The sequence below is a fragment of the Gadus morhua genome, chromosome 3, assembly GCF_902167405.1.
Source record: "Gadus morhua chromosome 3, gadMor3.0, whole genome shotgun sequence".
Lineage (NCBI taxonomy): Eukaryota > Metazoa > Chordata > Actinopteri > Gadiformes > Gadidae > Gadus > Gadus morhua.
This window is the reverse complement of record NC_044050.1, coordinates 13203405-13230914: the sequence shown is the minus strand read 5'-3', so window position 1 is coordinate 13230914 and position 27510 is coordinate 13203405. Positions and strand designations below refer to the sequence as shown.

The 27510-nt window shown below is 49.9% G+C and overlaps 1 protein-coding gene across 2 annotated transcripts; it reads left to right on the top strand.

Moving 5' to 3' along the window:
• Nucleotides 1–923: 923 nt before the first annotated feature.
• Nucleotides 924–27492, top strand: prr36a (proline rich 36a). 2 transcript variants are annotated; one of them, XM_030351297.1, is made up of 6 exons: nt 924–1182; nt 11724–12428; nt 12696–12789; nt 17773–18020; nt 18227–20671; nt 23547–27492. In XM_030351297.1, the coding sequence occupies exons 2-6, from the start codon at nt 11846–11848 to the stop codon at nt 24626–24628; spliced, it is 4452 nt and encodes a 1483-aa protein (XP_030207157.1). In that variant the 5' UTR covers nt 924–1182; nt 11724–11845; the 3' UTR covers nt 24629–27492. The 2 variants fall into 2 exon arrangements, with proteins under 2 accessions (XP_030207157.1, XP_030207158.1); XM_030351298.1 differs by lacking the exon at nt 924–1182 and adding an exon at nt 7057–7557.
• Nucleotides 27493–27510: the final 18 nt, after the last annotated feature.

Sequence of the window (27510 nt, the reverse complement as noted above, 5' to 3'; positions counted from 1 at the left end):
GAGTCTAAGTCTTGCCAAGGTCCAAAGTGCAAATAGTATAGGGTGGTGTTAATTATTTCTAACTGAAAAGTTCACTGAATCTAAATAACCGTGGTGTTAACATCAAGGTTATCCTAAATCGTAATTACTTCACATAAATATAATCATTCACTCCTACGCACGATACTGTCGGGGAGGAATATGGTCCTCAGGAACTCAAGACTGAAGGTAGTGAAATGGGTTGAATGACTCATGCATTTAGCCCTTTCACACAACACTTCTGAAACATTAGGAAAAGTAGATGAGGAAACCCTGAAACATGTATTTTTGGTAATCCCCTATTTGCCATTTTCCCCACATAACAATTTTACTAGCTTTTTTCCTTATACTTATTATCGTCTTCCCGGTTTCATTATAGTTGGCTTAAGACAGACCAGTTGAGGTCACACATCTGAACGCGCTCAGTCAATCCCAGCGTTCTTTGTATATCCCTCCCTTTCTTTTCATCATTGCCTATTGTGAATTCTGCAGCTGCATTCTCACAGACCCGCAAGGACACTGCTATTGTGGACTTGTACCATAGCAAACTAGACACTCGTTCCCAGGGCCTTGCCAATCACATTCCTGATACTCTATGTATGGGATTATCAATGATTTATGGAATATTATATTCATTTTATTAGCTTGGAAGGATCATTCGATTGATGCAATGCACTTGTCATTAATTCAAAGCATGCTTTTGGCAAACGATAAAGCAGCCGAATGACAACGCAATGCCACAACCTGCGACGTACGGGTGTTTATAATTTGACATCTCGCCTGCATAATGCGTGCTCTTGATTGGCCTAAAAGACATTCAGACGCAGACAGATTAATTTTTCGCTTTAAAATTCCCCTTCAATCGCTCCCCGCGCCACTATATGGTCCCTCCCCCCTCCCCTCCTCCTCCTCCTGGGTCCTTGTCAAAGGGAAGAGAGAGAAGGAGCCCGCCGCTGCCGTTTGTTGCCAGTGAAAAGTAGGGTGAAGGGAGCTCGAGAAAGGACGCCTGCCCTCAGACCGCAAAGGCTTCATTGTTAATCATCTGAAATTTACGTCGCTCGACACTTTGAGTGCATTTCAGTCACCGCTGAATTGAGAAGGAGGGCACTGTTTGTTCCCTCAAGAAACCAGAACCTGGGGGAAGCGTGCCTCGACGTTTGAAAGGTACGTCAATAACATCTGAGCGACATCGTAGCGGCGGGGTGAATTGCGTTGTTGACCATGCATCAACGTGTATCGGGTTCAAACGCTGTTAAACGCGTAAACTAGTGTATCCGTGGTTTTGTTTATTGTTACGGGCAGCAATTGCCCTTAGCTGCTCCCCATGAATGTCTCCAATATCTTCCATCTCTTAAATTTAATGAAAGATCTTTTTTTTACAAGGCTGCACACCCGGGCTACTTGCAATAGCGAGAGTTTGTTGTGGGTTGAGATGATGGACGTTTAGCCTCGCGGCGGGTAATAATGGTTGGGCGGTGGTGTGCTTTATGTTTCCCCCTCGCGCTGGTTGCCGAGTGGTGCATCGTGCGCAGCTTCGCTGTATCACTCAGCCAGCGTGCACGTTTGTAGTCGATTACATTTATTTTCCATATTTTGCGGTCATGCGTGCCAACACCGACCGCACAGACATCTATTGTTCTGTCACCCTCAAGTGGGCCTCTAGTTGCTTTGCTTCTGCTAAACCATGGATGATTTAGTGTGTCTATACGATTGTGGCTGGCTCTGTTCTTTCGAAGCCGCATAAATGTCATTAAAGCGTTCCTTCCATGTAGGGAAAAACAAGTCGCATTTGAAACGATATAGCCTGCAGCCAGTTTGAAGTTTTTCTTGTGAAGTTGTTGAGCAGGATATCACGTGAACACTACCACCAGAAGGCTTATTTTCCAATGGATGCCCCTGTTTTTGGTTTGGATAAGAACTGCTCCGATACGTTAATTATATACGGTCAATCTTAATCTAAAAGTTTTTACATTTCAATTGGCTGGCCTCCGTCAACCCAATAGATTATCCCACAAGACGTAATTGTATTATAGGTTTCTAACATGCTCTATTGTATAGTGGAGTCGTAATACTAATATACCCGTCCCTACACTTGGAGGGGACATGGCTGTGAGTACACAGACTCTGTCCATGGATCCGGCGGTATTGGGTATATACAGTCACGTGTTATTTGGCTCTGAATCAACCTTGCATAACATCTTCATTTGGGGGGGGGGGGGGGGGGGGGGCTCTGAGAAGTTGTGATTTCCTCTCCTTAGCATCCGATTGTTTTTGTTTATTTTGGCCAATTCGTTGGGAAGTGGAGCTCAGAACGAGGCAGGTAGTCACTGAGCCGACCCTGGGGGACAAAGACTTGTGGTACAACAAGTGTTGCTAGGACGGGAGCCTGGGACATTATGGACATTATCATGATGAAGGATACTACTGCCCATCAATATAATTGTTTTTCTTTATTGTAATGCAAATCTTCGAAAATCCCAGATGTTTCCATTTCCTCCACTGGAATCCTGAACTGTAGACTCCCCAACACTCTGAGAGGATGCTCTGCTCTCACTTCTAAAGATAGCCCGAGGAACCCGTTCAGCATCGGGCTAGCTGGCCATGAATGGCTCTCTGTGAGGGGAATTGGCGTCATGTACATGGCCAGGAACCCCTGATCTTCCTGTACATGAATACAATAATTTAGTATTTTGAGCCTCAATGGACTGGCTGAATAGTTTGAAACTGGTGCTTCGTGTCTGTTCATAAAGAAGCAATCTGTTCACGTAAACAAATACTTTGACTCGAGGCTCCCAGAAAATGAGTTCATTCATCAATAGGCTGTTGCCCCCTCAACATGTTTGGTGGCTGTGTTAATTGGGTTCAGATTGGATGGTCACTGAGCATTTGGCTGATGGGAATTGCCTTGCTGCCCGCTGTGAAATGGCGTGAAATGCCTTTTAATTGACTTGTCAGTTTAATGTATTGGACAATGCATACCTCTCATGCTCTTCATGTAAATCTGCACAGTAAAATTGAAATGGCAACAGCCTGATGTATTTCTGTTCTGTAGTTCAGCATGTATGTCCCCATACACATTCCTCCTTGTTGTGAGATGACATGACTTTGCTGGGCTGATATGCTGACCGTATGGATCTGGGTGGCGTGCTCCCACCAGGATTGGATGTACTGTTGATATGCTTCAAGGTTTGAACGGGCGGGGAAACGCTTTGGGAATGCGGTCGGATCATTTCCATTGGGATGTTTTAAATTCACACTGCAGCTGTGTGTTTCTGTGTGCGTGTCTGTGTGTGGAAACACAGGCGGTGACCTTGTAACTTTTGAGGAGCACATGACAGCCGGCAGGCCTTCTCAAACGAACGCTGCTCCAGGCGGAGCTGCCGTCACTCCAATCTGGGTGTGAGCGTTACTCGCGTCCGCCCCGTCTGGGTCGCGTCGTTCACCTGGCTGCCGTCGATGGCTGAGATGCCTCCGCTCTCCTCTTCAGCTTGACCTGCTTATCTCTTGGCACAGTCCCTGTGTAGATAAATCCGGTGAAACCTGCTCAACCTGTCGGGGGTTTGGACTTAATCCACAATCCCCTCACGGATGACCTGCCACAGCCTCACCCCTTTCTCTGCTAATGAGACATTGTATCGATCGTTTGAACGGCCGTAGGAGGCGACCTCCCCCGGTCTTACCAGCGTAACAGCTGTGGGAGGGCGGCTCCGAAGTAGCGGCGATGGTGGCAGGTGGTGAATCGGTCTGGTCGTGTTTTGTGACATGATGATTAACAGTGTGACTCCAGGCTTCTGCCGCCTCTCTGGCCTCTTATCTGACCGGTCGATTCCTTATTTTGTTCTGGGCTGAACGGTCGTAACGATCAATGAAGCTAAACAACATCCTCTGCCTGTACTCCAGGGTCAGAACGGGCGGCCCAACCCTAGATATTAACTGCCGGGAGGGTAAGTGTCCGCTTGGCCTTCGTATGCTGCTTCTCAGCTGCAGGTCGCACCCTGATCTGTCCAGAATGGTTTTTCTCACAGAATTGCGGAACATTCTGTCACCCGCCGGCTGGTCCGGCTGGGTGCCGGGTCCTGGTCCGGCTGGGTGCCGGGTCCTGGTCCGGCTGGGTGCCGGGTCCTGGTCCGGCTGGGTGCCGGGTCCTGGTCCGGCTGGGTGCCGGGTCCTGGTCCGGCTGGGTGCCGGGTCCTGGTCCGGCTGGGTGCCGGGTCCTGGTCCGGCTGGGTGCCGGTTCCCTGGTGGTCCGGCTGGGTGCCGGTTCCCTGGTGGTCCGGCTGGGTGCCGGTCCCTGGTCCGGCTGGGTGCCGGTCCCTGGTGGTCCGGCTGGGTGCCGGGTCCTGGTCCGGCTGGGTGCCGGTCCCTGGTCCGGCTGGGTGCCGGTCCCTGGTGGTCCGGCTGGGTGCCGGGTCCTGGTCCGGCTGGGTGCCGGTCCCTGGTCCGGCTGGGTGCCGGGTCCTGGTCGTCCGGCTGGGTGCCGGGTCCTGGTCCGGCTGGGTGCCGGGTCTTGGTCTGCGGCTTGGCTGTGGGACGGTGCCGTGCATGGTTGCCCTCGTCACGATGGGTTTGCCATTTACCCTTTTCCTGCCGATTTATATTGGCAAGGCACAGTCAGAGACGCTGTAATTATCAAACCCACACCTCAGTGCCTTTTTGTATTTTGTCAGCTCTTTTTCGTGTGTTGGGCAACTGAAGAGCCTTGGGGTATGTTTGATGGCTTTAGCTTATAGCCTCGCACTTGCTTAACGGTCTGGCTAAAAACAAGCATATATTGCTTTGATTGTTTAGCCTTCGTCTCAAGGTTTTCTGAGGTTAGCTGTGTCTTATAAGTTGTAGTTGTTTTGGGTGTGTATTTGGTTAGGCATCTGATTTAGGTGGTTTGTGCCAAGATGCCCACAGGTTTTTGTGTGTGTTGTTGTTGTTGCTGTCAGTGATACGTGGGCTGGGTGTCCAGCCGGTCTGAGCTCACTAAGGGCTGCGCTTTATGATACAGTCCTCAGGCTCCTCAGCAGCATATCGACTATCTGCTGGCCGGCTGCCTGGGGAGCTTCCTAGCTACTGGACCAGATGCAAGGGTCTTGCTAAATTGAAAGTACAATTCTGGCATGGTTAAATAATTATTGGTATTTGAAAAAGCAGCGTTTTCTACGGTGTTGCTGCTTGTTGTGCTGTGTTCTGTCTGGTAAAACAACAACAACAAATGATCTTAGAGACAAAAAATCCCTCCAATGGTGAGGTTTAACAGGTTAATAATATGCACTCCGATCATGTTATACAGCTGAATTACCCCCTCACTACCTCACCCTGAATTGGCTTCTTGAACTCGTGGTTTTTCATCAATGGCCCGACGTAAATAATAGATCCACCTCTTAAGACCCTGTCCAGGCTGTGCTCCGGAGACCATCCGGTGTCCCTGGTCCTCCTCTCGGAGGTCTAGTCATTCAGGGCAGGCCTTCTAGTGCCAGCTGGCCCCCTGGCCCATCCTCTGGGCCCACCTAATCCCCGCTCACGGCCTACAGGGGCGGGGGGGGGGGGGGGGGGCTTTGCCTGATGAGTTGTATAGACAAAAGGGTCCAGCCCCCGCCCATCCTAGACCCCCACCGTCTCCGTGACATTGTGTTGTTTTACCGCCATTAAGACGCATGGCTTCAGTCCATGCACTCATTGTTTAATGAACCGCAAATGCTTGCCTCCTACAGAGAGAGAGAGAGTGAGAGTTTGAACAGAAGCTCACCTGCTGGCTGCAGGAGCATGTGTGTGTGTGTGTGGGGGGGGGGGGGGGGGGGGAGAAATTGATGTCGCCAATGGTAGACATAAGCCATGTGTTTTGTGTGAGTTTCAAACACACTGCGTGAATAAGTGTTATGCTAATATGTGTCAAGATGTGAACAAGGAAGTCATGAATATTGATGGGCAAACTGAAACGATGTGGTCATGCCCTAACTCTACCACCACACTCTAGTTCTACTGTAGCTCCCTGTGGCATCTCTTGGCCCCGCTGGCCGGCTGCCCGGCTGCCCTGGAGCTCTGGTTGAAGCCCTGCCATGGAGGGGGACAGATTGTAACCCACTGCCCTGCAGCCTTTTCAGGCCACTGCTTAGCCACTAGGCCGTCACGCTTTGATTAATCGCCAGCGACACAAAGGCTAACCGGCGAGTCTGCTTAACCCGTCGCCACACTCGACACACACCTCTTCCCGGGCTTATTGAGCGACGTCGTCATCAATTAGCACATCCTCCGTGTTCCCTATGGCATTGACTCAGCTGAGTTGCTTGCTTATCGCCCAGACCTGCGCAGTTCCACCGATGAATCGACACTTTTTTCTTTTTTTTAATGCACTCAATGACTCAAGTTCGGATGATGTAGCGGCGGCGTAGCTATTAAGAACGCTCCTCCCAAGAAGAACCCCAGGCCCCCCAGACCAAGGACCTGGCACACCTCCAGTTTACGGCCCCCCCCCCCCTCCCTCCAGTCTAGGGTATATTGTATGCACCAGTTGAGCTCAGGCGAGGTTGGGGGGGGGGGGGGTTCTAAATGGCTCGGTGTTCTCGGATTAGAGGATTATGTCATCCACACACTCCAAGCTCCTCGCAGGATGTTCACAGCGGATGTGGCGACAACTGTCTGAAACCCCCAAATATCTTCCAGTTCTTTAGATGATTCAAAGCAACCTATCCAAGATGCTCCTTTTGGGTTTGAAGTAGCCACCTTCAGATGGTTTAGAACCAGGTCTCCCGTCAGCCGACAGTTGAAAAGGTGTCTGTGACTGTTTTTGGTCCATTGTAATTGGAGAAATGACTCCCCGTGAAACACAGACACTATCTGTGTGGTTTGCCTGCACCCTGCGGAAGCCCAGTGCTTGAAGAGTGTCGAGATGTAAACTATAATTTCCTGTGCACTCTGTTTTGCCGCAGCTCATATGGGGCGGCACTATCTGAGTTTCAGCCAGCAAAACGGTTCTTGACAACGCCGCTGCTGATTGGTCATTCGGTTGATTCATATCAAACCCCACTGTCGGGTCACATTTTATTGAGGGGGGGAAATGATTCATCGAGTGTCCTGGCTAAATGCTAATTTTGTATAGAATGTGTATATATATTGTATACAACAGGAAGTACTGCACATGAGACATGGCTTCTGGTGACTTCCTGACCTGTTAAGGACCAGCTGGTGTGTAATCCTGAGGTGGTGTGGCCACACAGCCACAGCCGATGAGCAACAGCATCGTGTGTGTGTGTGTGTGTGTGGCCAATGCATGGAGAGGAAGAGATGGACCCAAATGGAAATGCCAAAGAAAGATGCGCTAAAACGGATAGACGGAAGCATGTGGCGCAAAACATTGATATGTGGAAAGAAACGAATGACAGCGAGAGAAGAGGTGTAAAAGGAGCCGTGCGTAGAGCGGTTAATAAATGGGTGGAACGAGAGCGTAGAGGGAAAGGGAGACTGTCCTCCTGCGCAGAGATCCAGTGTCCTCCCTTTGCACTCGGCTGATTGTCTCCTGCCAGTGTGCGGTTCTCACCAGCATGGCCATTTATGGTGAGATTGAGCCACGCACGCATTACTCCTCCCATGCCATGGACTCCCTTCACAAATACCTCCTTTAATTCCTCCGGTATTTATTTGGAAGAGTTCAAAAACGTACTTGCAGGGTCTGTAGTCTTTTTTTTAAACCGGGCCCATGCCTCGTCAGGCACCTGAGTGCCTGTGCTTAAACCGTGTGCCGGAACGCTGTGTAAACACGCTTGTGACTGCGTCTGAGCACATAAAAGACCCTTTTTAGAGGGTGTATTTGTGATCTGGTGACAGCTGGCGCCCTTCAAACTTGAGTTTTATGTGATCGCAATTCTATAATGGGAACCAAGCTGAATTCTCTCTCTGCAGGAAATGCCATGTCACACAAATACTTTATTTATTTTTTTCCTCTTCCTTTTCCCTCTCTGTCTGGGCCCCTCTCCTCTCCCTTTCTCACTCACTCTCTCACAGTGCTTCACTGCGATCTGCTCTGTTCCCTCTGGTCGACAGAAAGTGCCTTGTGTGTGCGCAACAGATAATTAGTCAACGTCTTCTCGATGTATGTCTCCTTCATGCCAGCCTCTCTGAGCACGGTCGTCTGTTAGTTGCCTGTAGGCTATTGGGCTATTTCACCCTCGATCATGGCTGTGATCAGTGTGAAGGGAATATCGGAGTGGAAAGGGTCCCTGGTGAAGGCCAATATTTGTTCTTGTTGCGTGTGGGCGTATTCTGTAGGCGCTCTGTGGGGCTGCAACAATATGCATTGATTATTTATTTTGGGCTGTGAATTCAGATTGTGAGAGAAGATCACAATATGCTGCACCCAGTGCTATTGGCTGTTTGTGTTCAATGAAGGAAGTGTGTCTGTGTCTGTGGGCAGTACACGGAGTTAAAGATTCTGTCTCATATTTAGCAGGGTCTTATTGGATTTGTTTCATTGTACCATGTATTGCCACTTTCCCCTTGCTCCCTCTGCCCACATCTTAAACATTCCCAAGTCATGCTGTCACTAACAACCTCTCCCCATGCCACGCACGTACCAACCACGCTCTCATTCAAGCGGGTCACTCTCGCCCTTTCCCTCACTTCCGCACAGTGTGTGTGTGTGTGTGTGTGTGTGTGTGTGTGTGTGTGTGTGTGTGTGTGTGTGTGTGTGTGTGTGTGTGTGTGTGTGTGTGTGTGTGTGTGTGTGTGTGTGTCCAAAGTAACCCCAAGAGGATATCTCTTGATACTAATATCCCGTAGCCATTAACGGTATTGCATACTTCACTTTCTGATACGATCATGTTCTACTAGGCTGGGAACGGTTACTCATCCTCAAACCGTGCAAACCTTCCCATGAGCACGAGTGTGTCTTCTAGCCCGCTTGGTCTTCTACGGAGTGAGCAGTCCCAACGCGGCTTCATCGGCCGTGCTTTACAACGCTGGCGTCCTGCCGAGGCCTGGGCCCTGGCCCGGCCCCGGCTCTGTTCTCCTTTAACATCCAGGCCACGGGCACCAGCCCAGGGTCGGGGTTTTATAGAGGCAGATGGATATCTGACATTAAACCCTGGAATCGGTGTCACCCCCCCTCCTAGCTCGGATCAGCTCCCCCACCCGGACACCTCTCATCCCGCTCCTCCTCGGTTGGAACAATGCATTCCTAACCTCGTTCTACCCCGGCTCGCTCGCTCGCTCTCTCGCTCCCTTTCCCCGCAACCAGTCCAAATCCCTCCCCCCTCGTGCTGTAGACACAGTATTAAAACTGACCTATTTTGTCTCCCACCTCTTCCACTGTCTGGACAGAGCCTGATTCAGAGGGGGAGAAGGCGGGGGGAGAACAAGAGATGGGGATGAGACTGATGTAATTAAAGTGCCTGGAGAGAGGGAGAGTCATGGGTTTTAGTAGACCGTCTTCATAACAACGGGAGGAATGCAAATAAGGGCAAGGTCTTTCATCCACTCATGTAAATCTACGTGCACACATCGTCTAGTCTTCAGGCTAACTTTTATCTCATCCCAACCTCCAGCCTTTGGCTTGATCTAGTTCTGTGTCATACCATACTCTACTGTACCGAGCTAATTTTCATGATAGCCGCGCGGCGCTAGCAACGGAGAGGTGCCCTGACTAAGGTACGAACACTTTCTCGGGCTGCGGTGTTTGTTATGCTAACGAGGACTCAGTGGAATGCTTTGGATGCAGATACAATGGAGGTTCTCTTTTTTGTTTGATGAAAGACGTCACTCCATATTTTTGTTCACACCAAGCAGCCCTTCTGGTGCTCATTTCCAACTAATTGAATGTACAAAGGATTACAAGTGTCTTTTCAGCCACCGTTTGAGGCTGGAAACTATCTAAACTACCATGAGGTGTGGCATGCTGGTTGTGTTGTGGTTTGGATAGGGCGTCTGGGCTTCTTTATCGTTTTCTTTTAATTGAGGGAACACTTGGGTTCGAGTTTCATACCAACTACTAGCCTGTAGAATTCCATGGTTGAAGAAGCTGTCATGCGAGTCCCATTACCTCCCCCACTCAAGCCTCCTGTGATGGACCGTGACTAAAGGCTATTCTACCCTTTATTCAAGCATTTACGACGCTTTGACGCCGGTTCACCCCATGCTTTTGGAAACCTTTTGATACTCCCAATTTTTAACCAGTTTTGTCACTATTCCTCAAAAATTAAACGCATCCCTGAATCAACATCGTCCGGGTAGGCTGGGAGTGGGATTTCAATTTTATAAACTAATGAATAACCCGATCTCCCACCAGGGCCACTCAGGCAACTCCTAAACAAGTGACTTGTTTGTTTATTCTCCTCTCTGATCCAACCCACAACAATGGGTTTCAGGTGAGCCCGAGTGATACCGTTTTCCTGAGAACACGGTAACACGATCTGGAGGAGGGAGAGCCAGCTCTGAGAAGGTGTTTTGTGAGCGAGGAGAGCGGCCGTTGGAGTTAATGTTTAGCCATGGAGGGCCAGGGTCTGCAGGCCGCCCTGCCGACTGGCTCTGTATCGATTTCCGTATAAACCGCTCGTCAGCAGGAACGCTCAACGTTTCCACAGAAGGGGAAACGTGCCAAAATGGTTTTCGCTTAGCGTTCTCTGTACTCCATCACACTTCAACAGAGTCTGCAGGAATAACAAACTAAAGCGAGCGGTCAAGGGATATGATGCCAAAATCAGTCTACCCCCCCCCCCCCCCACATGCATATTGAGTATTACATCAATGGGACACCCGTAATGAGATTCATAAGAATGTGTTTTCAATCGCTACATTAAAATGGTTTCATATGCAACAAGTTTTGTGGGTCTAGACTCTGAAGTCCTTATTTAGGGGGTATATAATGAGTATTCATGGGTTTCTAAATCATACATTAGTCACTGAGAAGAATGGGGATGGGGGGGGGGGCAGGGGTTCAAGCCCTTACGCCCCCAAACGCCCTGTAGGGGGCACAGGGCGTGTGGGGCACTCAATCCCCGACCACACAAACCATTTACTGGAAGAGTTCCCTATGAGGTTGGAGTGGGCTGGGGATGGGCAAACCGAAACCAGTGTCTGAGGGATATCACGGAAACGAAAGAAGAGGAGGTCGGCGTATGAGGGGAACTGAGATGAATTGGGGAGACCTATAAAGGCACACAATAACTCAAGTTTGAGGGCTTCCATTGAGGCCTTCAATCGGGACACAAGATGGCGTGTGGGATTCGGACTGCTCATGCTGTGGGCTGCTGGTCATCTCCTCAAAAGATTGTGAAACTCCCCCTGTGCCGTCACTCAAAACCACAACTCCGTCCCTCCCCCTTCCCACTCACTGTCTCCAGTCAAGCCTTTTGGTTATTCGAATCCTGCAGCACATAATGTGATCTTTCAGCCTTTTACCAGAATTGTTTTGTGGCGGTCGCTCATGCTCTCCCGGGTCTAATGCTGGAGTAGTGTGTCCCACTAATGTTTTTCCTGCACTTCCTGTTATTCCTGTTCTCCAAAATTCCTGTGAGGCCCAAATGAGTTTTGATTTGGCCTAGTGAGGGATGATGGACAAAACTGCTGCATCATTTAGAGGCAGCAGTCTCGCTGTGGCGCCCGACGCCTAGGTTAAACGAGGGCTCTAATGATGTACTATTGGACTTCATCAGTAACACACATTTGTTTTATATCGCGTGGCGGTTATCAATAATGCATGTTTCCTTTTGTGCTTTTGTATTTTGCAGTGTGGAAACTATATAGAGCAGTCAGGGCGTCGCCAAGGCATCTCTGAGCATCCGGAGCAGCTGAGCAACTCACTGCGTTCTTTTGGATCAAGACGCTCGCAACCCACGGGCCTCAGGAGGGGATGAAACCGGATGGGGTGACCATGGAAACAACTGAGCCCATGGAAGCCTTAGTGGGCGCAGAACTGACCTCCTCCCAGGTTGCGGCAGTGCCGGCCGAAGAGAAGGGGTCCGCGGCGTCTCCGGATGAAGAGGTCCAGGAAACTGCAGCGTCGCCCCCCGCTGGCCAGGAGGGCAACGACACGCCTGCCATTGCTGAGGCCGAAGTCGAGCCGAACGACTCGCTTAAATTGAAGCCCACCACCACCACCGTCCCCTCTGCTGTCGGAGGAGGAGCAAAGACCAAGACCCAGACCAAGGCCCCTTCTACACCATCCAGGCGCCCAGGAACCGTTCCGAGCCGAGGGGTGAACGGGTCCCAAGCAGCATCTAAGACAACAGGGCCGCTGCCTAAGAAGCCTGCAGCCTTAGCAGCGTCCTCTGTCCGAACCCACACGGGAGTAGGGGACAAGAAGCCCGCGGGCAATACAAGAGTCACCTCTGCCCCTGCCAAGGTGGCCAACGGTGGCGAGGGGTCACTGTCCAACAGTATCCCCAAGAGAGCCCCAGCGGGGCCTGTTAACGGAGCCAGGCCCAGGACCACAGGTGAGGGGTTTCTCCAGGGCATGGCGTGGCCATCATTGCTTATTGTTTATTATTAGCATCATCATGATGGGAAGATTTACTATAAGAAGGTTAACAATTCTGTACATCATGAGTAATGCTATACCTGGTTTCAATACCTGGTGTCAAATGATCAGTCTTTTATATTAGCCCTGCATCAGTGACTTGAATCGGAGATGGGCATGTGTCTTTGTGGAGTGTCTTGTTGCACTGAAGTTAAATCCGTCTTCCTTCCTTCATTCTTCTCAGGTCCTCCCAGTAGACCAGCCACCTCCACCGTCCCCAAACCCAGCAGCTCTACTGGGGCCAAGCCTGAGAGGACAGCCATTACCAAGGCAACCAGGTATGCCTTGCCGGTCATCCATTACATACCCTGAATATTACAGGGAATTTAGGGATACTTTTTTGGGGACATTGTCACAGTAGGTCTGACTACCACATATGCCACAAACAGAAATGCATTTACACTGACTGCCAAAACATAGTTGCTGTCCAGACAAGAACTAATCATATTCAGTATCAGATTACAATTTTTTTGCAGTTGGTTTTCGGTTCTGGTTTTTAATAGTTAAGCTATTTTACCAAACTCGATTGCGTGTCAATGGCGTGTCTTTCTTCTTTGCATAGAAAGTAGCATGTATCTACCCCGGTAAGGTCACAAATGAGATTGACCAATGACTGGCCAATCTCTATGCCCTGGAGATCCGGAACCAACCTCAAAGAGCGCTCATTCCCGCCCGCAATCCTATGTGATGAAGGGATGACTTTGTTTTACATCGCTGCCAGAAAAACACCCACAAAGAAGGACCTCTATTGTGGCCTGTCTGGGTTGTTATCGGCTCGGGTTTGCACTCTACTGAGTCACTACGACGGGAATAACCAAAGACTTGGAGGGCCTTAGTGCTCAGAGCTACGCCGAAGAACACGGGCTTTGTCCAATCCAAGCACTTCAGTTAAACTCATTTTTAAAGGGATGAAGGAAAGAAAAAAGGCCACGTCTTTGGTTTGGGTTTTGGGGGTGCCGTTTACTGTTGACCTCCTCTGATTTTCTGAGTTCTCTCGGGTGTCTTTGCCAAATGGGCAGATTTTGAAATGGTGCAGAGGGAATTTCAGTTGTCAAAACATCTCGGTAACCGCTTTTATTATGACGTGTTTAAGTGCCTATACTAGAGGGTTGTCATTATTTTAAAATCCCAACTGGTCAGGGGAACATATGCCAAGGAAGTATTAAAGCAGTTCTGTCAAATTATATTAGGTTTAGAGAAATGTCGATATACAGGTGAAGGACTCAATGGATATTGATAAAGAGGATCAAGTCAACATAAATATGTCCTTTAAAGCCTTTTGTGGCTGACTGACTGATTTTGGGGCTATACAAATAAAATAAATTTGACTTGACTCAACAGGAGTTACAATTAAGTAGCGCAATGTAATGGACACTTATTTTATGAGGGACATTTTTAGTGTGTGTGTGTGTGTGTGTGTGTGTGTGTGTGTGTGTGTGTGTGTGTGTGTGTGTGTGTGTGTGTGTGTGTGTGTGTGTGTGTGTGTGTGTGTGTGTGTGTGTGTGTGTGTGTGTGTGTGTGTGTGTGTGTGAGAGACGCACCTTGTGTCAACACCAGTGCTAATTTGAACTCTATTCGTTTTCACTGTCACCATGGTAACGCATCAGATAATACGGGGCAGGAAGTGAATTATTCCGGACATGAACAACAAGATGACAAGGCCTTAAGGGCTTTCACTAACCAGATGAGACAAAAAATGTAAGAGTTCTAAAGAAGGTTAAAACGTCTACTTGGTAAATTAATGTCATAATCTAGCGATCTAAAGGTAGGTTCAAGCACTTTATTTGCCTAACACACCTGTTCCACAGAGCTCTGCTTTCCCAGATGAGTAATCGTTGCAAAAACCACAAACCTATTTTTTAGGGATCACATAACTGAAGGTAATAGGCTCACTGCTGTGTCATCCCATACTGCTACCTTTGTTGCCATGGTAGCATGGGACGGCCAGGTCCCATGACGGATCAACGGTAAGACTTCATAAACCAACCCTTTTAGCTGTGTGATGGATCACCAGCCAATAACCAGCCAAGATCAATCCTGAGTGGCGTCATAAGTGGCCTATCACGGCCCAACACTACACACTGAGGTTCAATCGTAGTGTTCTAACCGCGAGGGTCCCCTCAGTGTCCTTGTACCCTCTGGATAATCCATCTTTGTCCTGGCCCCTCCCCCAGCCTGCATATGTTCCTGCTCTCTCCATCTTTCGCATGGCCTGCTCTGCAAGGCGCTCAGGTAGACCCACCCTCCCTCCTCGATGCATCTCAGACAGCAATCAATAATCAGACGACTTAATCTACCCCCTCCTCCTGGGCCTCATTCCCTCCTCTGCTGCTTGATTCATCCAGGCCCGGCCCCTGTCTCCTCTCATTCTTTCTGGCTTTGAATAGCGCGTATATTATGACGATGATGATGTGGCCCCGTTACTAGGGTTGCCAGAGCCAGCCACAAGGTTCTTGGTTGTACAGTGCTGCCTGGTTTTTTGCCAGTCTTATGTGTTCTAGATTTAATGACAATACTTACAGTTAAACAAACATGCATTAAATCAGTGGATATCATTTAGTGGATCAACTGGCTAAATTGATGCAAATTTAATGGTTCCTAAACAGGTGATTCTCTGGGCCCAGTTCCGCATCTGGACGTTGTGTTGTGGGTCATATTGTCGGTCTGTTTTCAACAGTCCTCTTGGACACTGTGCGGCTAAACCACCAATTAAACCAACCCGTCATAGATGTTAAGGATGCGAATAACACTTATTTTCTGTTTCTGACAGCTGCTTCATAAGCTGTCACTGTGCCAAGTGCTTCAGAAGAGCAGAGTGTTAATGTTTTTTCTGTAGTGGTTGCTAGGCTGCACCATGCCGACTTGGGGCTGCAGTACTTTTATTATGGAGGAGCCAACTGTAAGCAAACACAGGCGCCGGGAACATGCCCTGCCCTCTGAGAGCAGGGGGAGACCTGCTGGTTTTGGATGCTTTACAAGACCAACATTGTATTGTCATGGTGATCTCTTTCCTGTGTGTCATATATTGCCCCCTCTTCTGTCTGTTCAGCCCCTTTCACAGACGCATTCTATCCTATAACTATTCCGGAAGCTTTCCTGCATGTGTGACTGGAAACAGGGATCGATACTCTGGGAAATCTGCACTGGCAATTTTCCCTGACACACTTTCAGATCACTGCCATAACAGTATATTTTATGTTCTATTGTTCGCAGACCAAACTGAGCAATGAATGCTCGTTGTTGTATTCTTTGAGAATAGTGCTCTGCGTTGAAATTGAATGTCTTGGATTATGTTTTCCGTCAGCTGTTTATACTTGCCGTGACGGAAATTTGCTATTTTTTGAGAGAAATAAGTATAGTTGACTTTGTCTGAAAGGGGAATGGCCACGTGAGGTTTGTATAAAACACTTCATGTGGAGTATTCGAGGGGTCTCTCAGTATTTCAATGGCCAGTGGTGTTCTTTGAAGGGTTTGCATCCTATTATTGAGCTTGCAACAGAAGACTCATGAAGAAATGGAAGGATCCTTGTCTCTTATTGGATTGATGGATGGATAGGAAGCCGCTCTTGACGTGGAGTTCATGACTAAGCCTGGTTGTTATAATCCAGGGAACCAAACGGTGGTTGTTGTAGTCCCAGTGTACAGCCCTCTGTCTGGCAAGGGGAAGAGCACTGCTGAACCTGGTAACCTCATCATAATGGGAAGGGAAAATGATCCGGGAATGTATGCTGATTTAATAGTCAGGAAACCATTACATACCTCTACTCACCTTTGTGATAATTATTTATGCAAAATTAGTCATTTTTTAGAAATGATCAGAACAGAAATGTAATGCTAGCCATAACCATAAAGCAGACGCCCATTCCTCATTGACCAGACTGTAATGTCCTACAAACCGACTATAGGCTTTCTGAATCCCTTTTTCAGGGCATCTCATCGGTGTGAAGTAGTTTCATGCAGATGGGATCTTCTATGCCATTGACAGCTTACTTCGCTCTTGAACATAGTTATATTTTAACATAATTAGTACCTGGACAAGTTAATTTGTGCTTAACTTGCATAACTTAAATAGTTAAAAAGATACATTTTAATTTGAGCTGGTCTGGAATACAAAGATGCAGATTGTGAGGGGTGTTCAACCAGGGAGAAAATGCAGCTTGAGGTTTATCCCAATGACTCTGTTGGAAGGGTCACTAGCTACTGCAGCACATATATCAGGCGCTTTATTACTATTTGTGAGATGTTGCTGAATAGGGCGTTTTCGTGTACAAATTGGACAGATTATTCTAGGTCACTGGTTCTCATAATCCTTAAATGTTAAATGGTAGTTTCTATACTTTGAATGTGGTCCAACTTTGTTTACTTGTTTTTTGCAGATTGATGATGACCTCAAAACCTTGGAGAAAGCTATGATTTTATAATGACTTAAAACCAAAAACATATATTATGCTTACTTTAACAAGTAGTTGCAGACCCATGCAATGTATTGTTATCCTTTACTGATTGAGAATGTTGTCAAAGTCAGCATTGGTCCAAAAGGTTAATAAGTCAGCATTGTGCTAATTTGGATGGAACTCTGCATACAAAGTAAGACGTTATGATAATAACGACCATTGTTCATAATCTACTGCTGGGTCAACTGCTTTGTTGGTGGCTCTCCTCTTTGTGGGCCTTCATCCCCCAGCCTACGTTAGGGTTTTGATCCTTCGCCCTGCTTCATATTGTCCTTCTTCTCCCTGAAATTCCTCCTTCTTCTCTCCCTGCTCGTCTCCCTCCCTTCCTCCCTGTTTACCGCACGGTTCTAATCTCTACACCATTTTCTTCCTCTTCTCATTCAATCATCGGCCCATTCCTTCCTGCTCGCTCGGAGGTTGAGCTGGTGACTCGGAGGCTGTTTGGGCGCGGTAGTAGATGGATGGGTTCCTAAAGTGGTTCTTCGTATTTTGTACTTTGGCAAATTGGATTTGTGGGTCAATATGATGCAATTCCAGCCTTCATGTGTGCTTGTAATTGCAATGCACATGATGGTGCAGGTGTCATGTTACAAAAGGGTGTGTGTGTGTGTGTGAGGGGTCTGATTCTGCTGCATTTCTATTATTGTTAGGGTTGCAGATGCTTTTCTTCCAAGGAACTTGACCATTTTTAAGACGCATGAACTCAATGTGCAGGTAGCTGTGGCGCATCTCAATGTTGGCTATTTTGTTTTTGATGTTCACCAAACATTGATCAGCCTTTCTTGTCTTTCCTTTTGCCTTGGTTAGATCGGTTAGTACCACCGCTCCAACCAAGACCACCGCTCCTACCAGGACCACCACTCCTACCAGGACCATCGCTCCAACCAGGACCATCGCTCCAACCAGGACCATCGCTCCAACCAAGACCACTGCTCCAACCAAGACCACCACCACCACCAGACCTTCTAAACCGGCCCCCTCCAGACCTGTGGCGCCCTCTACGGTCAGAGCCACAGCAACACAGCCTCCCAAGACATCCTCGGTTCTTCCGAAAGGTATGTGGAATTGAACATTTAAACATGGCTATCTCTGTTATTGTCTACCACTGTTGTCCTGGTCAGATTCCTTCCCTTAAAAATAACAGACCTGCATTAAAACGCGTGGCATGTTCAGCAGGATTAAAGCCCTACAAGATGCATCCGTTTACTCTGAATGCTCGGATTGCATCAAATTAATTCATGTTTTTTGGTCGTCGCCACAGATGTGGGCAGCAGGCCGGCCTCTGCTACCGGGCCAACGGCCAAGAAGCCTACGCCCTGGACGTCTTCCAACTCAAAGAAAGCGGAACCGACCAAGGCCGGGGCCAGGCCCGACCCGCCCTCCAAGGGTCCGGCTACCCCCAAAGCCGTGGATCCCAAACCGCAGCGCCCCAAAACCCAGGAAGCCGCTCTCAAACCAACGCCTACAAAGAAGTTGGTGGTCAGCTCTCGGCTGCCTGCCAACCCCAGAACACCCCTGGCGGCCAAGCGGCCGCCCGGTGCCGCGTCGCAGGCTAAATGTGGCCCCAAACCCACCCGAGCAGTCCAGCCCATTGGCGTTGCCAAGAAGACCCAAGAGAAGCCCAACGCCGATCCAGCGGCCCTTCTGCCAGATGCCACTGGCGCGGCGGCGATGGCCATAGACGCCGTTGTTGGGGAACCCAACGAAGGGGGTGAGGCACACATCTCGACCGCTACCCCCCTCGAGGACCTCCCCGCACCGCCTTCTACCGGAGACCCGCCGGCACCGATGGCTTCTGCTCCCTCTCTACCGAGCAGCCCGGTCTGTGCCGCTCCCCCCCTGAAGTCTCCCTCCGCCGGCCCGGAAAGTACCGAGCCCTCAGAGCCTGAACCCCCGGCGGCCGTCCTCCCAGCGGAGGTCTCCGTTCCGGAGGATCCGGCCGTGGGGCAGGAGGTTACAGCGGGGCCCGCGTCAGCCTCCAACGCCCAGCTGCACGCACAGACCCCCCGCCAGGCCGTCGGCGCCGCCTCCAACCTCAACGAGGAGGCGCAGGACGAGGAGGACGAGGAGGAACGGGAGTTCAGCCTGCCCGTGTCTGTGTCCGAGATGAGCGGGACCACCCAGGCCACGGAGGAGTCTCGCCCGGGGTCGGCCGGCCCCCTCGGCGGCGCAGGGGCCGCCTGGAGGGCCGGCGGGGCCCTGCTCTCGGAGCTGGACTCGGAGGACGTCAGCGGGAGCCAGCAGGGGGCGTCTGAGCTCAGCGCGCCGGGAGTCCTGGAGGGCACAGAGAGCACGGACGACCTGGGCGACGGCAGCCTCAAGGGGGCGTCGGTGGGCTCACCAGACCTGGAGAAGGTCCCGGACATACCGGCCCACGATCTGGACGGGGAGGACTACGAGGAGGAGGACCGCGTCTACGACATGGACGTGGGCTCAGAGCGGGCGGAGGCGCCCTTGAGACCCCGGCACGACAACGAATTGAACGGCGGCGCTGGTGGTGGTTGTGGTGAGGAGGACGACGACGACGACGTGGAGATGGCCAGCGAGGCGGTGACCGAGAGCGGCTTGGAAAGCTACGGCAACGCCGATGAAGACGACTTGGCTGAGGACGAGAGACTGGACAACCTGAACCGCGCGCTTCCCCCGCCTCCTCAGCTGCCGGACGCTCAGTGGGCCCAACCGCTCGGCCTTGCCAACCCCTGGGCGCAACCCCTTCAGGTCCAGCAGCCCCTGGACCAGGTGGCCCAGCCATCGGCCCCAAACAGCCCCACCGCAGACCACTGGCAAGCAGACGCCGAGACCCCGACCCAGTCCCCAGCCCATGCATGGCTGGAACTGGGCTCCGCACCCTTCAGCCCAGAGATCCGCGAGGTTTCCCCACCGTCCTCGGGCCAGGACGATCCACCGAGAGCAGAAGACCAGCCCGAGACCGATCCGTCCGGGTCCGTGCCGATGCAGACCCTGCCCTCCGCCACCAGTGCCGGGCCCGCCATGTCACTGGGTAGCGACATCAGCACCCCCGAGGAGCTCAAGGACTATAACCACACAGAGAAGCCTCAGACAGACCAGGGCACGGCCAGGGGGGAGCCCCAGAGCCTCCCAGACGAGCGACCGGGAAAGGGGAATGCGGGAACGGCCGCCTTCACGGAGCTCCCAACGGTCAGCCCTGCTTCCCCCCAGGCCTCGTCCTGCTCCTCCACCGAGGAGGAGGCCAGCGACACGGAGGGGGAGGCCCTGCTGGACCTGGGGATGGTCAACAGCTCCTTCGACAGGCAGCTGCTGGCCCAGCGGCTGGCCCAGCGCTGCCTCTCGGCTGTGGAGGAGGGGGAGGAGCTGCCCTACGGCGTCGGGGCCGTCTCCCCGCCGGCCGAGTCTGCGTTCAGCGCCACTTACAGCGACTCGGCGACACCCGGGGACGGTGCCCACAGCCCCGGGATCTTCTCCCTGGAAGAGCGGCCCGAGCAGGCCAAGGAGGAAGGCCCCTGCCCGGGGGCCCCGGCGCCACGGCCCCTGACCCAGCCCCGCTCCCCGGAGCACAACTACCTGCAGTGCGGGCAGCAGGAAGCAGACGAAGACGCAGTGTACGGATTGGAAGGCGTCCGCACTTCCGGTACGGAAGCGCGGACGCGAGGTGACGACGACGATGAAGAACCCCAGCCGCCATACTACTCGGCTATCTGTGAAAAGACTGAGAACTGTTTTTCAGGTAACGTATAGTAGCCGGGAGTCCCAAAGAGCTGTGCTTGTATCTACTCTGCCCAACGCAAGGCTCTATAAACAAAAAAGGAAATGTGTTTTAATCAATGTCATTGTCTCCTCCTGAAGTATCGTGGGTGGCTGTGATCAAAGTCAAAATTTAACAGAGAGCAAAAAGAAAGGGAAGTAAATACAGTGCCATTTTCCCTCTGGTATATCCTTTCCCCTTACAAATTATATGGCTTAAACTCCTGTATGTGCAATTGCTACTATTTACTATCACAAGATCTGTATGTGTGTTATTTTGGTAATTAACACTGCATTATCCTGTCACATCCAGCTGCCATATAATGACTGTTTACAATTTAAAATTGAAAAAGGAATAGAATGTTGACCCTGGGGAAGAAAATGCAATGCGGTCAGTAAATCGTGGTGTTCCCCTTTAATATATTCCTCACCCCATCTTTTTTACTATACAAAGAAAAATGTATTTCCATTTTTGCAACTCCTTCCCCCACTACTCCTATTCTTGCCTTGCACTTTAAAGTTTGAATATACCCTTCGCCTTTCCCCCTCATTTCTGTTTGTCCATATTTTGGAATAATGAAACCTAACGCTTTAAATAAAGATTAGAAATTTTTTTACCATTAAGTGCTCTCTTCCTGGACAGCTTTATTTACGTGTGCAGGGGGTTCAAGTGTGAATGGAAAACAAAAGCTCTTGATCACTGAAACCTGAGGGGGAAGCACGGTGCAAGCAACAACATATTTCATAGTTTGGATTGTAGTTACATCAGTTTCAGTATCGATAGATGCAATAATTGTATTTTTTTTTTTAAATCAGACACACCCTTATAAAAATATCCATAATTTATCATAACAAAAAGCACTTGCTTGCATGTTCTCGGGTCTAAATAAAGGCGTGGACTCCCTGTCCCCTGTCCATGCCGGGGGGCAGTGGTGCTTTCTGTATAGTTTGACCTCTGCAGCTCTCCTGCACAACCCCTCAGTCTGCAGAGACCGACCAGGAACCCTTCTGACGGGCTCAGACCCGGCCCTTTTGTTCTGAAGGAACCCGCCTTCAGACGCTACAAAGACCTTCAACAAGACTATTTACTTGGACAACGCAATCGATTACCGGGCCAGTTTTCTGTTTTTTATCTGTTTGTCTCTGGTGCTTTTGCTGGCTCTGGCTGATTCATCTCTCCTACTGTCCCCCTGGGGAAGTCACCGTACGCATGGTTGCACAAAAGACACCCTTGGTTCTGGGACTTTCAGCCCTAAAACTATATACACTGCTCAAAAAAATAAAGGGAACACTAAGAAATGCAACCCCACACCATTACTGTCCCACCGCCAAACCGGTCATGCTGGAGGATGTAGCAGGCACTAGAACGTTCTCCACGGCGTCTCCAGACTCTGTCGCGTCTGTCACATGTGCTCAGTGTAAAACTGCTTTCATCTGTGAAGAGCACAGGGCACCAGGGGCGAATTTGCCAATCTTGGTGTTCTCTGGCAAATGCCAAACGTCCTGCACAGTGTTGGGCTGTAAGCACAACCCCCACCTGGGGACGTCGGGCCCTCATACCACCCTCGAGTCTGTTTCTGACCGTTTGAGCAGACACATGCACATTTGTGGCCTGCTGGAGGTCATTTTGCAGGGCTCTGGCAGTGCTCCTCCTGTTCCTCCTTGCACAAAGGTGGAGGTAGCGGTCCTGCTGCTGGGTTGTTGCCCTCCTACGGCCTCCTCCACGTCTCCTGATGTACTGGCCTGTCTCCTGGTAGCGCCTCCATGCTCTGGAAACTACGCTGACAGACACAGCAAACCTTCTTGCCACAGCTCGTATTGATGTGCCATCCTGGATGAGCTGCACTATCTGAGCCACTTGTGTGGGTTGTAGACTCCGTCTCATGCTACCACTAGAGTGAAAGCACCGCCAGCATTCAAAAGTGACCAAAACATCAGCCAGAAAGCATAGGAACTGAGAAGTGGTCTGTAGAACCACTCCTTTATTGGGGGTGTCTTGCTAATTGCCTATCATTTCCACCTGTTGTCTATTCCAGTTGCACAACAGCATGTGAAATTGATTGTCAATCAGTGTTGCCTTCTAAGTGGACAGTTTGATTTCACAGAAGTGTAATTGACTTGGAGTTACATTGTGTTGTTTAAGTGTTCCCTTTATTTTTTTGAGCAGTTTATTTAATGCTAACCGTATGTAGGTTTATGAGCAGGCTCATAATTGAAGTCCAAGTGAAGCCAGGATTGTTTCTAAAGGCAAACTATTTGCCGCTTGGCTCCTTTGTCACCGTTTGTGTATGACTGCATGGATGACTTGCCAGGCGAGCATGAGGCTTTCTATTTGCAGTGGTTAACAGTCTTTCTGGTTGTCACTTTCTCCCTTTATTGTGGTAGCATTTGCATATACAGGATGTTGCTTTGTTTTTGCACACACAGCTTTTTTTTTCTTTTCTCTTTCGGGTTTCACAAAGTAAAAATAATGAAAAAGGAATGCTTTCTTTTGCTCTCTGCTTAGATATGATCTTTAACTATCCCCAACCATCACGTTACTTTAGCTGGTAACTCATCACGATACTCTGGTGTTGAATCTTTAAACGCACAACCTGAAATACGGGCACTTGCAAGGCTTGCATGTTAAGAACCCAAGGTCACTCAAAAGTATCAAAAGCCTAGCTGCTGTTCTGTTGCTTATGTTTATGCCTTGCATGACGGTTTCATGTTATTTACTATGAAGTTGGCATCCATTTAGCCTTTTTTTCAGCCTCACTGCTCCCCTGCTGCCTGTCACACTGTAACGCCACGCTACCGTGATCTCCCCCCCCTCCCTTCTCTCCCGCTTCCCTCTCCCCCCCCCTTTCCGTACGCAGGGCTCAGCACGCTGCCCCAGCCCCACCGCAGACGGAGAGGCCAGCCCCCCCAACCGTCCACAGCGACCCGCTGTGACGTCATCATGCCCCGCGGTGACCTGGGGATCCCCACGCCCCGGCTGACCTGCGCCGACCTCCCGCCCAGGAACGCAGGCGGCCTGCAGGCCCGCAGCCCCCAGTTGAACAGGCTGGCCCAGCACCAGAAGCAGCTCCTAGAGCTCCAGCAACGCAGGGATCTCCAAAGCCAGCCTGCCGAGGAGGTGGAGAGAACGGAGGAGCTTCATGATGAGGAGGAGGTAAAGATACAGGAAGAGGAGGCGAGGAGAGCCGCAGAGGAGACGGAGGCGGCGAGGAGGAAAGCTGAGAAGACGGAGGAGAGGAGGAAAGAGGAGGTGGAGAGGCAGAGGAGGGATCAGCTGCAGCTGCAGCTCCAGCAGCAGCAGGTGGAGCTGCAGCAGAGGCAGCAGATCATGCAGTGGCAGCAGGAGCTGGAAGGCCAACAGGCCCAGGCGGCGGCGGCGGCCTCCTTGCTCCTGTCCCCCTCCTCTGGCCTCTGCACCATCTACGAGGCCCTGGAGACCAGCGAGGAGGAGATCGAGGAGCTGAGGACCGACGAGGAGCAGACGGAGGGACGGCAGCTCACGGGCAACGACGTTCACCTGGAGCGCGTGGCGTCGGAAGACTCTGACTCTTCGCTCTCGTCCCAGAACCCTCCCTCGCCTCCCCCTCCTCCCCCGCAGCCCGATTCCCCCCGTACACCCAGCAGGCACCAGCACCACCACGGCCAGCCCCTCGACTGGGGCCAGAAGGTGGACATGGTGCAGCAGCTGATCAACCAGAGCCTCCTGCTCACGGCCGAGGGCTGCTGCTGCGCCTCCTCTTCCTCCCCGCTCTTCCTGCTGCCGGGCGGCGCCGGGGGCACCCTCAGCCCCCTGGAGAGCAGCCTCTGGCCCCGCCTACTGCCCCCGCTCACCCCGCCCTCCTCCGCCACCGTCACCTCCGTCAGCAGCTTCTCCCCCGAGACAGCCGGCAGCGCCCCCCAGGGGGACTGGACGGTGGTGGAGCTGGAGACGCATCACTGAGGGGGAGGGCGGAGCCGCTGCCAACACTTTAAATACCCTTTTGCTTTAGCACGTTAGGAGTAGGTATTAAGGTATTAAGTATTGCAACACATCCAGGGCTGATCCCTCACGCTCTACCTACATCTTGTCAAGCAAATACAGACACGCATGCGTAACCACACATCCACTCACACACCTATAGACACACAGAGGCCACACACTGACTGCACTGGGGCTGATGCATGCATACAACAAGGTGTATTTTAGATGTGCAATTTATAAACTAGAGCGTAGTTATTATACAGGGAAGTGCGTCGACGAAGATAAACTAGTACGTAGTGATGCTCAGGATAACTCACACAGACACACACACAGAGACAATAGGTGTGTTTCCATCCCCCTGATTTTATGCAAACTTTGAAGTATCGAATCAGTAAACGGTGATGGAAACACCAAAATTCGCATAAAAATCCTCTAATTCGCAAAAAGGTTTATCCGCTCGCTTGAGGTGGTTTGTTAGAAATGCGAAAGAGTAAATTCGTAAAATGGGAGATGGAAACACACTTTTCGAAACAGCTGTGACGTAGCGAACTTTGAACACACAGGACTGACAGTCTTTCCGATTTCCGCATAACGACCGGCCATAGCAACCCTGACGACATCAAAGTGTAACGTCATCACCCTATTCCGCTCCAACTACTTGATGGAAACGCACCTAATTCAAATTACTTTTTTGCGAACTTTCTAAAAATTCGCATCACCTTTTTAGATGGAAACGCAGCTAATGACACCACCAAGCGCTGAGTGCATCACAAGGACTGCATCGGCTCTGTCTCTGTAATCCAACACTGGAGCCGTTGCGGTGCCGTTGCTAAGGACTGCTCGGATACATGACCCCATGGATGGAGTACACATATACTCCTCACACAATGACGCACACTGTTCGTACACCGTTTCACACTGATGATCTCATGTTCTTACTACTGACTGACCTGGATGGAACTGAGACGCACGCACACTCACCAAATGGCTATTATGCTGGGGATACATGAGTTAATTCTCCTGGGTATACTGTATTATTCCTCTGGTTTCATAGCAGCGTATGTAGCGAGAACTGGAGCCATGAGACTCGCTCATTTATTACATCAGATGTGTTGTTGTTGTTGGCCACGAGTTTGGATTTCAGACTCACACTGGAGGTGCTTTCCTACTGATGAATGGTGTACTCTACTGAAGCTCGAAGAGCTCTTCCTTTCCTGAAAACTGATGCTTTAAATGCACTTTTGAAATTCCGTTCAGTTATTCAGCTCCTAGGTCTGAACTAGAGACCGTCTTGAGATGTCTATATAGCCGCCGGTATGTGGAAATGTGTTAAGGATGAGAATGGATGAAGAGTTTCGAATTATTTTCATACTAATTGTTGGATGATCATAAGTAAACCTGTAAAACTGTACTTATGAAGGACATATTTGGACATATTTTGGGGTGTGCTGGTGTTTGATACAAGACTCCACCCTGTGTCTCTTCAGCGATACAGGGGTTTGAGTTACATGGTTAGAAAGGCATCTGGTACTCATTTATCTCCCTCGGCAGCTCTTTAACCCGTAAGCACAAGGCTCCGTAGCAGATCTCCCCTTCGTACCATATGTTGGCCACCTGTGAAGAGGTTGGAAGACGCAATATACTCTTGGGCGAGCATGCCGATTTTTATTTTTGATGAAGTGTATATTGGACCATCGGGTGGGTGGTTGAAACCGGTTACTGCTGTGAGTGTGGTCATGTTGATCATGTCTGGAGGGTGGGAGGGTTACTGCTGTGAGTGGTCATGTTGATTATCATATCGGGGGGGGGGGGATATTCCAGGTAAATTGAGTAGATTCTTGTATGGTAAGACTGTGAATTATGGTACATTAGTTTCCGCTGTCCGTCCGATGATGTCGTACTGGTCTTCTACTGTGCTGCCTAATGTGACTGGTTGGGAAATGCTGTTCTACATGTTAAGGACAGTTTCAACGGCGCCAATAGGTTGATCTTAACAGAATTAAAAACTCAGATTTCTATGTTTTAATCTAATGCCTCGGCTATTCCCCGGCCCATAAGCAAACTTTGACTCTGAAGGCAGCCTATCAGTTTTCCCTAAAATGTTGAACCAAGCTCATTGAGTTCCCTTTACCTAACGCCTACTGTTCTATCCACACTGTGTCTTATCAGAAACCAAGGGTCAGGCCTGAGCACCCAGCTGGAGGTGACCCAGCTCAGCGTCATCTAGATACATTCCGGTTGTCCATGGTAGCATATACTCACTCGCCTTGTGTCTTCAAGGTTTTTGACAAAAAGGGACTTTTTCAATTTGCATACAAAAAAGTTTGGTTTGTTACTTGTGTAGCACAATATCAAGCCGGTAGAACTGTAATGTGCCTACTCACTGTATTGAAGGGGACTGCTTGTGATATATTGTGTACCATAAGTGTTTCATTTTATACCATAGAGGTATGTTGGGCCTCCCAAGAGGCAGTTATAGACGTTTAAAATGTAGTATGAAGGGGTATAGGTCATAAGATTAGACTAGTATATGGATATGGGTAGGGGAAAATATTAGTTGAGTTGTACTGTCCAACAACGTTACAGACATAGCGAGGGAACTCTGACATGTAAATAGAAAAAATGAATTCTGGCTTTTCTTTTTGGGACTTGACATTGAAAATCCCTGGTTTTACTTGTTTAGTGAATGACGCCTCCTTGGGCGATAGTCTGGCAGCTTTTTCAGGATATTTAATATTTTCTTTTGCTCTTTGAAGGACAAGAATCTGTGATTTATTTTTTTGTTGTGATTTTATGTAATTATATGAATGAATTATGTTCATAATAAAATTATTCTTTTTCTACCCTGTTTTGTGTTTAAC